General features: G+C 45.0%; 1 protein-coding gene across 1 annotated transcript in view; it reads right to left on the bottom strand.

Moving 5' to 3' along the window:
• Nucleotides 1-13,522, bottom strand: part of RAD51AP2 (RAD51 associated protein 2) — a 48,406-nt gene that overhangs the window by 12,263 nt on the left and 22,621 nt on the right. The window contains exon 2 of the mRNA XM_069605175.1: nt 378-4,161. Within this exon, the coding sequence (XP_069461276.1) occupies nt 378-4,152 (3,775 nt within the window). The 5' untranslated portion in view covers nt 4,153-4,161. The remainder of the gene's footprint in view (nt 1-377; nt 4,162-13,522) is intronic.

Here is a 13,522-nt window from a genome sequence, read left to right as displayed (position 1 = left end):
TGGGGCAGAGCTCAGGAATGCCTGGCTGTGGTCACGTGCGGTGGCATCCGTGTAAAAATAAAAGAAGGACAAGACAATTTTTGGATGCTTTAAAACTGCTCCGGTCTGGTCCCGATGGACGGAATGTCCCCCAAGTATGGAGGAAAGGGGACGGGACGAAGGAGTGTTCGTTTTCCCACAGTGCTCATTAAAATAAAAAGTAATATTAAATATAATAAATGGTTGAAGTGTCATAATTGTCATAATTGTATGAAAAAAGTGGCTTGAATGGTTTACCGATAAGTAAACCCTTATTTGTGTTGGGATTCTGTAATTAAGTGTTCGAGACTCAAATAATGCAATTAAAACACGCTAATTAAAAATATGATTTCACTAACCTTCATTGGTAGCAAAATATAGCGACTCATCCTCCGTTACATTAGAGTATAAACACTGGTCAGGAACTTTCTGCTCTTCCTTTCTAGTTTCCACTTTTCTTTTACATAAACCTGGATATTTAGTCTGTTTTTTCAGTGTGTCATATGCTTCTGAAGAGGTTATCGTCTTTTCTGAAGCACTTTCGGTATTGTTCTTTTTCATTCTAAGGTCATACTCTCCAATATTATTTGCTGCACATTTATATTGTGCACTTGTTTCATGGTATGACTCTTCCTCATGCTCTTTGCTTATTTCATGAAACATGGTGAGCTCTTCCAATACCAAGTCAAATTGAGATTTCATTGTAAATGTTGATTTTGTTTTGTCTTCATATAGTATTTCCTTGGCCCCTTTTGCATTGACAACACCCAAATCTTTTACAAAACCTTGCGCAGATAAACAGCAGAATTCACTTAACATCGTGCTGGTAAGCATGGTCTCCGAAATTGAAACTTGAACTATATTTTTTTGATTAGTACACGGTTTCTGACACTCAGTTTCTTTTGCATCCTGCAATGGTACACTAGTTGTTAGTAGGTTCAAGCTTTCAGAGCTGGCATTGAATAACATGATATCTTTTTGCCATTCTTCGGGAACAGCAGAAGGAGATTTATTTAAAATCAAAACATTCTTATTTTTAAATGTAGCATTTGTATTATCAGATACTCTCATAGAAGTACTTACTGTGCGCCATTGTTTGTCATCTTCACTTGATAACTCTTGATAGTGTTCAGTACAATCCATAGTCATGAGCTTGCTGAGTGGAATATCCTTGTCTTCAGAAAGAATACTATGGAAACATTCATTGCCAGGCACACTCTTCACTCTGGAACATGAACGGGGATCAAAACTTGAACGATTTTCAAACAGTCCTTTGTTCTCTAGACATTGGCCATTGTTAATGTCTCCCTGATCATAGTCTGGTAATTCTTTATTCCTATTAACAAGGATGGAGTTTGACATTTGTACAGACAGAAATGTGGCTGGTGCCCCTGATGCCTTTACTATATCAGAACACTGGTAAGAATGTGTCTTAGCATTATCAAACAAAGTGATTTCAATATATTCTTCACAAACATCTTTAGATGACAATGCAACACCCTCCAGATCTTCGAATTTTGAGGTAAGTGGAATCTTCTGGTGTATGTCTATGATGGAGTCAAAACAGTGTACTTCCGATTTTTGGAAGTCCTTGATCTCCTCTAAACTTAGTGCAGTAAGTGAAATCTTCTGGTGTATGTCTATGATGGAGTCAAAACAGTGTACTTCCGATTTTTGTAAGTCCTTGATCTCCTGTACATTTAGTGCTAAAATATTGCATGTGTCTACGAACTTGTGGGGAAGATAGTTGAAACCAAATCCGTTTCTAAAACTAAACTCTGAAATCGAACTTACATCATTTGAAAATGTAGCATATTTTTCTGGAAGATCTGCATTCCAGCTGGCAGCCACGCATTTCTCACAGGAGATTAAACTGCACAAGCCAGATACATTGTCTGTTAAGATCATGGGGTCAGTGAATGAGCATATATTTCTAACGTGTGTTGCATCAAACAGTGTTAAAAATGTATTGCATATTCCAAGCAAATCCTCCCTGATAAGTTTCCCATATAGTAGGTTATTACATTCCTTTAGTAATTTCTTGTATGTCGCATTACCCAAAACTCCCAAATGCATTAACAATGTTTCTTTTATATCACCGTTGCTGCCGAAGATGTATTGTTCCCCATCAAAAGATGGGCATTTCACATAACATATTTGGATGGATTTGTGATCTGTCAAATACCTCCATACCTCTTGGTCACTGGAAACCCCTGCCCCATTTTCATCTTCTTTGAAGGGATCCAGAACTTGGATTTTTGAAAGGAGCTCTTGTTTACTATAAAGTGGCCATTTCCTAGCTCTTATTATAAATAGGCCATCAAGCCATGGATGTACGAAAGTTGCAGCTTGCCAACACTCAATTTCGCTGTCATTATTTTTACTCATTACTTTTTCTCGAACATTGAAAGATCCCAATGTTAAACTTTCAAATAGCACAATAAAACATGCATTATTGCCCCTCTCTTTGTGCTGGATTAAGTATGTGCATATAGTTCCGTAGCTGCTAGCATAAGGTACATGTGTGTTTACATGAAAAACAGGAGTTATTGGGGCTTGATTTGGGAGAAGGGTCGGTAAATAAAAATGTTCCTGGAGATCAAAGGCATCATCCATCGAAAAAATCCGTTCATTTGGATTTAAGCAAACTACCTTTTTATGAATGCCTAAATTCTCATTACAATTGCCTCGTCCGTGTTTCAATTTCCCCCCCATCATCACAAATGGTGACGCACACTCATTAAATTTGATGGCAATCTGGCTTGTAACTTTTTGACTTCGAGCATTAATACTATTGTCGGCATTGGCAGATTTCTTAACTTCGGGTCTAATAGAGTCTGCGACTGAAGGAAACATCAAGTATCGCTTTGACCTTAGTTCCCATTCATCAGTGGGCGCTGGTAATCTCCTCTTCAAATTCTTCCGAGTGACTCTTTGCACATACTTCTGACGGCCACTCATGAAGTAGCAGGAGTTTGTGTCTTTTGGTATACCCTGAGCGACTTGATTACAAACGTATGCAGAGCTGTTTTTACATAGTTCAGAAAAGGCACATACATGTTTTGCAATATTTGTATTCTTTTGTGTACTCTGTGTTTCTGCATACAACCAGTTTTGTTGCGATTTTAACGATTGCACACCATATGATGGGCAATCTAATTTGCCCTGTATGAACTCCCGCTCTGAAAGCACTTGCGGAATGTGACACTGTAATCTACTAGATGCACTGCGAAAAGAAGGCCTGTTTTCCATACAGAGCAAGTTATGCTGAACAATTTCCAGGGTTTTTTTGCTTTTAAAGGATGAAGATGGATGAGGCAGCAATGACATCGAAATAGTTGGATTCTGAAGTTGTTTAAAAGAATCTAAAATATTAGGTACAGGTTTCTTCAAACCTACATGAAAACTGTTGGCTGTGATGTTACCGAACATGGATTTTGTTGTAGGAAAAATAAAACCCTTTTCACAAAATGTTTTAACACCCGCACAATTATCTCGGTTATTAGCTCCCTCTTTTTGATCTAGAATTTCAAACTGAGACAAATCTTTATTAAAAAATGTACTGACTTTTTCAGGTTTCATTTCATCGTTTTTTGTTATGATCATATTTGTTTCAGTTGTGCACAGTGGTGGGAGCGGCAGCTTTTCATTTCCCTTGTAATTTTTATTTACATACAACATATGACTTAGGTCTGTCACTGAGGGCTCTCTTTGCAAACTCAGTGCCGAGTCATTGGCTATATTAATGTTGCAACCTCTGTATGTTCTAGGCACATAGCTACTGCATTCATTTTTTTCGGAATTAAATGTGCAAGGAATATTGACATTGCTCAATATGTCCCTATTTTGGTAATCATTTTTAAGATGTTTACTCTTGGGGTCTGCTTCCTCTGGATTTCTCTGACGAGAAAAATTAAACAACTGAACTAATTCCCAATCACCAAAACCACTGTGTTCATTTGAATGTTGGGCTTCAACTGGTACAGATGCACATTTAAATAGTTCATCTATGCAGCACACTCGAGTGTCTTCCTCATTTTTCATCATGTGAATATCTTCAATTTCATTGTGCACTGCAGCCAGTGAGAATTCGTTTTTTTTAAATAGAATCTCTGGAAAATGTTGAAGACTCATTCTTTCCACCTGTCAACGAAAATGTAAAAATATCAAAACACTTTAATAAGTGAACTGTATGAATAATTAAAAAAGACATTTACATATGAACATCAACTTGATCGGTCTCAAAAAAACGTTTGGCATTATAGTGAAAGAAAGAACTTCTTTAAAATTTGAACTAGTAATTCTACCCTAAGTAATCAAATTAAGCAATATTTGGGTTGTAACATATAGTGCTTTAATGGCCATTATCAGAATGGCAAACAAAACAAAAGAATCCCCTCTTGGCCATGGCCTGCAGCGCCACCAATGTGGCTGCTCTGCTAATGGCCTCCGTGCTGAGCACATGTATTTCAACAGAAGCAACGTCCATGCCGGTTCCCGAGAAGCGGGATTTTGGCAGTTGCTGTCGGAAGATGCTGGGAAGCGGTTGCGGCTAGATGGTTGCTCGATTTCCCATTTTGTGGTTCGAATGACCCGCTTGAAGTGACTCCTGGTCCTGGGAGCAGGGGAAGACTTCAAGATGGCGGGCAGGCGCACTCGGACTGAGGAAGAGTGTGCCGTCCGCTCTGGATAGACGAATATTGGCAGAGTCGGATCCGACCTGCGTCTCTGGGGAGTGAGTGACTTCGGAGCGGAAGGCACTCTCCATGGTTCCGTCGGGGGCACAGATTTGTGCTACGCCACTCTGAGGGGGAGCCCAGCCCCCTCCTCCCTCCACCAACACCTCCTTTACTGTCCCTTTCGGAGTGCTCTGCTTCCCTGCCTACCTGTGCCTCTAGCAGTGCCCCCCCCCCCGGGGGCCCATGCACTCTCGCTCACTCACCTCTATAGCTGCCCCAGCACCCAGACAATAAGCTGCCGTCCCTTCATGGCAATTCGGCTCCTCCTTGAGTTGTGGAGCATGTCCCTTAGCTGGGCGTGAGTTGTGGAGCTTGTCCCTCAGCTGGGCTTACCGCTGCGCAGCGGCTTTGCTGGAAGCCTCCTAGTGGCTTCTGAAGACGGTGCGATCACCTGCATCGACCAACCTGGGAAGGCTCCCCTCATCCCTCATGTGCTAAAGCATGGTGCACAATCGAAGTGTGGGACTACTATTGAGGTACCCTACAGCAACTTACTCCCTTCTGGGTTCAGTGCCCATCTGCTCTCCTCTACTCCCAATTTAGGGGCCCACGAAGGAATGAACTGCAGTTCCCTGGCACTATTAAGCTACTAAGCTGGGCCATACAGTGGAAGCGAAGTGCAGGTTGCTGGATCCCTCCCTATCCCTTTCTCTAGCCCCGGGCTGACAGTACCTAAAACATCGTAGGTGCCAGCTTCCTTGAGGTAACCTCACCGCCTCTGGAGCAACAAAGGTGTTAATGGACTCCACCGCTTACCTGCAACTATAAGCCAACCCTAGCTGCAACGCAGGTTCTCCAGAAGGCTCTCACCAATTGACAATAAGCTCCCGGAACGCTTCAATTGCTTGTCATTCTCCTTGGCGCACTGGGCTAGAGGCCCTGGGACTCAGGGGACAAGATTCTACTGGCGCAAATACCATAAACAACTGCCGCCCCCAGAGGAACCTTTGCATATCTCATCTAGAATCTAAGAACCCGCCACCATGTCCAAACGCTCAAAAAACCCAAAGAGTAGGGACATTTCCACCATTCTGCTGCAGGCGGAAAAGGGGAGAAAGCCAGATAAACCTAAATTCCCACCCCACTCCGCGCCAGGTCTGATTGGTCAACTGGCCACCAAGGAGGACATCCAGGCATTCATGCTGGACTGAATTCCGCAGCTGCATGACAGAGCTCACCACAAAACTGGAACACACAGAACAGAGGGTGACAGAAATGGAACAGAGATTGGGGGAGATGGAAGACCAAACCTGGGAAAAAGCAGCATTACTACTCGAGGTACAACAGAAGCTCCAGGCCCTAGCAAACAGAAGCGAGATCCTGGAGTACAAACAGGAAGATTTAGAAAACAGGGCCTGAAGAAATAATCTGCGAATCAGAGGGGTGCCCTCCTCGGTTTCGGACCAGGACCTGCCAGAATATGTGGGGGATCTGTTTCAGTCTCTCCTGCCACAGCTCGAGGAACCCCCAGCTCCTGTTGGATTGCACCCATAGACTGTGCACTCGCAAGGTCTGGAGTTGGAATTTCCCCAGACGTGATCACCCGAGTACACTTCAATACTACGAAGGAGGCTATCATGGCGATTAGTCATACCAGGGACACATTGACCTTTCAGTGGTCTCCCCTACAGATCTTTCAGGATCTCGCAACTGCGACAATACAGAAACGTAGAGCGCTCAGACCGCTGACTCTGTTCCTGCGAGATCAGAAGATTAAATAGCGCTGGCTGTTCCCTACGGCCGTCCACTTCTCTTATAATGGGTCCTCCCGTACCATCTTATGCCTAGAGGACGCAGAAACTATTCTGAACCCCTCCTCGCCAGACAGAGAGGGTAAGCCGTCTCCCAACTCACTCACTGGAACAGATGACCTTCCCCCGAAAGCTAGACAAGCGATTTGGTCGAAAATCCAGAAAGACAGCCGGCGGTACGACCTTTAAAACCTCCGGAACCCAGCACCCGGATCGTCTGAACATAACAAGAACCATGGAACAGGGAACACAAGGATAGATATGAGGGGATCGGCACAGCCAGAGCCTAATTCCAGGGAGTATGACACCAGAGGATCCTTGGAGTGTGTTGCCCACGTGGAGCCCATGGTTCGGGCTCAGTTCAATGTTGAGCGGTTTTCTTTTGGTTAAAAGTTCAGTTGGAGCACGCGTGCAATGAGTACCAGGTTTCGAATGGCAGATCCTGCAGATGTAAACCCCCCCCATCCCCTACGCCATCAGTGGAGGAGAGCCCAGAGATCCCACACCGGATTGTGAACCTTATGTCCCCGAATGTGAAGGGTCAGAATTCTCTGGTGAAACGGAAATCCGTGCTGAACCGGTTGAAAGACCTGGAGGGGGCTGTGGTGTTGCTCCAAAAAACCCATCTTCTACCAATGGACTATGCCCGCCTTCGAAATAGAGATTTCCCAAGGCAGTTTCTGGCTTCCGGAGGTACCAAAAAAGGGGAACAGTGATCTTGATGGCGAGAGATATCCATTTTGAGGAGTTGGACACGCTCACAAACCCAGGCGGTCGCTTTGTGGAAGTGAAGGGGATGCTCTGTGTTCAACTGCACTCACTGATTTTGGTCTATGCACCGAATGAGGGCCAGGAACGTTTTCTAGCAGATCTGGAAACAGCTCTTCTACCCTTCCTAGAGGGTCAAGTGGTCACAGGGGGGTGGCGGGGACTTCAATGGGGTCCCTAACCCAGAGAAGGACAAATTTCACTCTCCGTTCCCCAAAGATTACAAAATAGTGTTGAGCATTCTCCACCTGTTTAGGTCATTGGGGGTCGTGGACACGTGGAGCGTGCTTCACCCAGAGGAAAGAGACTTCACCTTTTTCTCAACGGTCCATCGTTCCTTTTCACGCATCGACTTGATCTTGGCCTCGCCCCAGCTTCTGTAATTCATGAACAAAGTTTGTATCGCCCTGAAGGTTCTCACAAACCATGCTCCGGTGCTGCTTCAGATCAGATCTTGGAACCCTCCCCCTGGAGCAAGACCACAGTGGCGTCTATATGACCCAATTTTCAACGAAATGGCTTTGAGGGACGATGTGGCAACTGCAATTAGAAATTACTTCAGTGACAATCCCATGGAGTTGACCTCTCCAGCGACTACATGAGAGGCCATGAAGGCGGTGTTCCGAGGGACCCTGATTGCACACACAGCAACATACCATAAACGGAAGAAGCAGTCCAGAGCTCTCCTGGAACAAGAAATTTCATATATTGAAGCCAAGTTCAAAAAGAAAGGGTGGTCCCCTAAGGTCAATACAACCCTCTGTGTGGCTCGTAACAAGTTAGAGGCTCTATATCCGGAGGAAACTGCGCACACCCTGCTCTCAGTTAAGCAGGGGTACTACACCAAAAGTAACAAGGCCAACAGTCTTCTGGCACAGAAATTGGCAAAACCAGAAAACTTAACTTTATCATAGGTCTCCAAGACGAACATGGGACTACACATTATGAAGAGCAGGTAAAGCTGCGGTTAGCGCAAGCACACTTGCTCGAGTCCATGGCCAATACAGGGAGAACAGTGGAAGCTCAGCGACAATATATCAAAGAAACGGTCCCTACCCCATTTGGCCCGAGAGGATATGGAGTCCTTGGAAGCACCTATCCAGCAGGAAGAAGTGGAAACGGTAATCAATTCCTTAAAGTCCCAAGCTGCAGACCCCGACGGTTTCGCCCCTAAATTTTACAAACTGCTCCGTACTCGGCTGCTTGCTCCCTTGACGGCCCTCTACAACTCATTTCAAGAAGCAGGAAGCATAACCCCCTCAATACAAAGCTCAACCACGATATTGGTCTTGAAGCCTGGTAAAGACCCTAAAGATTGTGCCTCGTATAGGCTTATTTCACTTTTGAACATCGATGCTAACATCTACTCGAAAGTGTTGGCAAATCGTCTAGCTCCTTTCCTTCCAAGTCTGATTGATGCCGGCCAAACGGGTTTTATAGAGGGTAGGAAAACATCAGGCAGGCAGTGAACCTAATTGGTTTCCACTACAGTGAGTAAGGGGAAACTGGCTCTCTTAGCTTTGGATGCTACAAAATCATTTGAGAAGGTGGACTGGTCGTTTATGCATATGACATTGGAAGCATTTGCCTTTGATCCCCATTTTAGAAGAGCGATAGCTAACAACTATTCCTCCCCGAACACCTCCCTCCAGATAAATCGTGAGCGCTCAGCCCCGATCTCTCTGACCTGCGGCACACGGCAGGGATGCTCCCTTTCTCCCCTCTTGTTTGCGCTCATTATTGAGCCATTGGCCCAGCATATATGCAAGAGTAATGTGATCTGAGGACCACTAATAGCGGATTCTCCCCACAAGGTAGCTCTATATGCCGATGATATTCTCCTATCCATTACCAACGTGGCCTCTTCCATGCAGACGGCTCTACAGGAGCTCCGTGCTTTTGGTCCGGTGGCCGGATTTGAGATTAACTTTGAGAAATCAGTGGCGCTGGGGGTGGGACTCTCGCCCCAAGAGATCTCTTCTCTCCAAGCCATATGCCCTATTCGCGGGGAAACATCCTCTATCACATACTTAGGGGTTCATCTTATGGCATCCCAAAAATACCTATATGGGGCCAACTCCCCCACCCCTAGTTAAGTCCCTGGAAGAGGCCAAGAAATCTCACTGATGGACCGTATCACAGCGGGTAAAATTGATCTCCTCCCCAGGCTTTATATTGTTGCTCTTCCCTCCCAGTGGCAGTCCCGAAAACCATCCTGGAAAGGCTTTAGCGTAAACTTCTGGGGTTCATATGGCAGGGGAAAAAATCTAGAATCACTAAGAGGGTGATGATGGGAGGCGCCGGTCTGGGGGATCTAGGGTTCCCAATTTACTGAGGTATTTGGAGGCGGCTTAGCTCACCCACCTTTCGGCAGGGACAAGTAGGGATCCCGCACCCAGATTGATGGAGATCGAGCAATCTAAATGCTTCCCCTCCGTTTTTTACCTTTTACTCCTTATATAATGCAGAAGCAATGGCCACTTCTCTCCTCGACAAAAGCATCCTTAAATGTGTGGGGCAAGTATTGCGAAGGAAAAAGATCATTAGAGGTACGGGCCCTCTATCTCCATTCCTTGGTAATCCTACCTTTACTCCGGGCCTCCATCCTGGGGAATTCAGACGTTGGAAGGAGAGAGGTTTGCTTATGCTGGGTCAACTGTTTGCTGAGAGCCAATGCCGCTCTTTCGAGGATTGCAAGACGTAATTTCACCTCGGAACTAGTCCGGTTCTCATATATCCAGATCCGTCATTGGATCATCAACCCTGAAATCAGACAGAGCCACACCGACGCTCAGTCCACTTGAATTGACCACCTGGGAGGGTTTGAATAAGGGCAGGATCTCAAAGCTATACCGATTACTAAGGGAGGATCTGCTAGCCCCCCTGCCGCCCAGACTACATGACCCGCTGGGAAACAGATTTGGGCCATCAAATAGACGATGCATCTTGGTCCGAGATCTGGGCCAGGGCACGTACCTCATCTAGATGCGTGACAAACAATGAATGTGCTGGTACTACCCTCTGGCCCAAATCCATCATTTCCAGGCAGCGTTTCCCCCTACCTGTTGGCGGAACTGTGGAGCTCATGACTCTTATTTTCACATGTGGTGGGACTGTCCCTGGATATGTTTCTTCTGGGAGAACATTCTGCAAACCATACAAGAGATCACAGGTAGTCAACTCCCGATGCGTCTGAAAACCCTGCTACTAGGGGCTCCATGCGAGGGGGTGTACCCAAAGTCAGGAGCCCGAGCGAAAATGCTGACCCCCACCTCTTGCTGGCGGCGCGGATTACCACCGCCGTTGTTGGCTATTCTAGACGGCCCAGATTTGGGGCTTTGGTGGATCAAACTTGTGATATTCTGGTGGCGGAGAGGGTATCAGCCGTTAAAGAGGGAACGCTCCATCAATTTCAAGCTGTCTGGTCAACTTTGCTGGATTATGATCTCAAATTCCCCGCCCTGACATTCAAGCCACGTTTGGCAAGACTTTATCTGGCCCCAGGTGAAACGGACTAGCGGGTGCGGGCTGTTCTGTGGTATTCGAGTATGGAATTATGGAGGCGGGGGTGTTAGGGAGAATTCTCCAGAATGGCTAATTTCCCTTACCTGTTGAGTCCATCAGCAGCTTTGCTGGATTTCTAGGATTTATTTTTTTCACCTGGTAAGAGTGTGAGCCTTTTTTCCCCACTCTTACATGCGTTTTGCTGTGTGTTGTACATTTTGTGCTCTTGGACTATGGAGTCTCACCCACTCCATAGGCATCATCTTTTTACTGTGCATCACACAGCACCTTTAGTGCAGTGACACAGGGTTGTCTTTTTAGACCCCACCTCCCCCCTGTTAAATTCCATTTTCTGGGACTGACTCCTGTCTCCCAGAACATGTAAAGTTGCCATTGACTTTACTAGTCTTTTTAAATTTACAGAGCCAGTACAAACTATCTCCCATAGAGTACTGCAAGGGTTAATAGTTATCCCTTTTTGTCCGATTCTCATGGAACATAATTTAGTTCCCCTTTCTCTAAGATTTGGCTGGTGGCAGTGGTATCTACCATTTTTATTTTACCACGAGCTATGAAAATAGCGTCGGTAACGTTAGAGGCTATGGTGGTAGCCTCAAACTCTAACCTGCTGGACCCCTTTTATTTTTATTTGGTTCCGGTTGGGTTTATTCGCCATTTCTTTTTGTAAAGGTCTTTCTCGTGTTTTACTCTGCGCCCCAAACCAGGTTTGGTTCCTTTGTTCGCCATCCTTTGGAAGACTTCTGCACAGAAGCCCTCCTTAGGTGCCTGAGTGTCTGTGTGGACAGGATGTGAGGGAGGGGTTTCAGGCCCCCTGCACAGGATCTCCTTGGAGACCCAAGTTGCACTCTAGTTTGATTGGCTAGCTGGCTGTCCTACCAGGACAGCCACCCTGCTGTGTGATTGACAGTCAGGCTGTGTGAATGGGGGAAAACTGCTTAAAAGCAGGTCTCTAGGACTTGGAAGGCAGAGTCGCCACTGGAACGAGAGAACCAACATGAAGCTGAAGGAAGGTGACTGCTGCAACTACTGCACATCCCGGTGAAGCCCTGCTGCAGGTCCGAATCACCCGAAACTCCGACGACAGAGAAGATCTGCAAGGAATCTTTTTCCCTTGAGCTTGTTGGGACCAACCAGCTCGCCAAACACCAAACGCTTGCCTTCCTCTCCTGGTCGAATTTGCTGTTCATCGCTGCAGTGAACCCGATAGCCAGGAGGAACGGAACCTGTTTGGGTTTTAAGGAGCGCACCTTTTGTTCAACGCTCTGCTCTGCTGCAGGCTAGTGCAGGACCCTCCAGTCTTCTTCCTCCTTGTCACCACGACTGTCGCTTCAGGAACCGTGAGCCTGCAGGAACTGCCAGGAACCACTGCCTCAGCTACAGCATTCTTCTTCATGTAAGGTACTGTTCAAATCCGGTTGTTCGTTACGTCCGACCGCGGTGAAAGTGTTTGAAATCTTTTGCCTCTCTGAAGGCTTGTCTTTCTCTTCTCTTTTGAATAACTTTTCCTCCGACTTACTTCGTTTTGAACTCTTGGCAAAGACTTAACCGCAAACTACTCTGAACTGTGTGATCCTCTGCAAAGACTCTGAACCATTAACATTGGCCCAGGCCTATTGACTTGAATCCTAGTTGTAGTAAGCCTTTTCTAGATTGCCCTGCCTATCACTTGTTGGGGTTGTTTATTTTGGATAAATTGCTGGAGTGCCATTTTGCTCACACTTCATTTTGAGCCTAACTTGTCCAGAATTGATTGGGGGTATTGTAGTGTATTAAGATTGTGATTCTCTGCTGCTTTATATTAGTGAACTGTTTTATAACAGATGGTGTAAATAAATGTATATTCTTTTACTCGGAAACCTTGAATCAGTGTTTACTTGAACCATAGTAATTGCTGTCCTTTGTGTAACTTCTGATACTGCTCACTTTACTCGCGATAAGTCTTGCTGCTCAGCCATCGCTAAGACTTTACTGTGTAGTACAGGCTTGTACCAAAGGTGAATTTGTACTTGTGTACTTGCACTTGTAGTCTTAATTGTGTGTGGTGTTCCCAAGGGGCACTGCATATGATTCTGCCTAACAGGGGGTAGGAAGGGAAAGAGGTATGAAGTGAAGGTGTCTGTCATGGGGGGACATCGGGGGTGATAACTGGCGGTTTTCAGAAAGGTACATGCGTAGGGAGTGTTCATTTGTTTTTGTAAAGTTTGTTGCTCCAACCAGAAGCAAATAAAGAAACCAAATGCCCTCTACTACTGTTCATAAATTCCTTTCAACATCAGTAAAACTCTGTAAATACTTTCACAAATGTATTTTAGTCTTGACCCTTTGTCTTGAGGGCACACTATGAAAAGCCCACACTCTAGATAGGTGTATTAGTTTCTATGTTGAAGTAACTGCTCTAAACATAAATTCACATTCATATATTGAAAAGAATTAGAGGATAATTCTCACAACTAAAGCAGCACTTATAATTATTTGAAATGTGAAACTCAAACCAAATTAAAACGCCCCTCATTCAAAAGGAAGTAACTATAGGCATTAAGAATAATACATATTTAAAATTTTAGTTCTACATTATAGATGTCTTCATTTACTTCATAAACACAAAATATCTCCTCCTGTAGGCAGGAAATTGAAAACCAGGAATCAGAGAGAAAATCTCTTTCCATTTTAATCCAAATGTAACATTCAGAAAAACTATTAGGCTTATTTTAATCTTAATTG

This window comes from Ambystoma mexicanum, chromosome 4p (assembly GCF_040938575.1).
Source record: "Ambystoma mexicanum isolate Mex_15411 chromosome 4p, UKY_AmexF1_1, whole genome shotgun sequence".
Classification (NCBI taxonomy): Eukaryota; Metazoa; Chordata; class Amphibia; order Caudata; family Ambystomatidae; genus Ambystoma; species Ambystoma mexicanum.
This window is presented reverse-complemented; position numbering and strand designations above follow the sequence as displayed.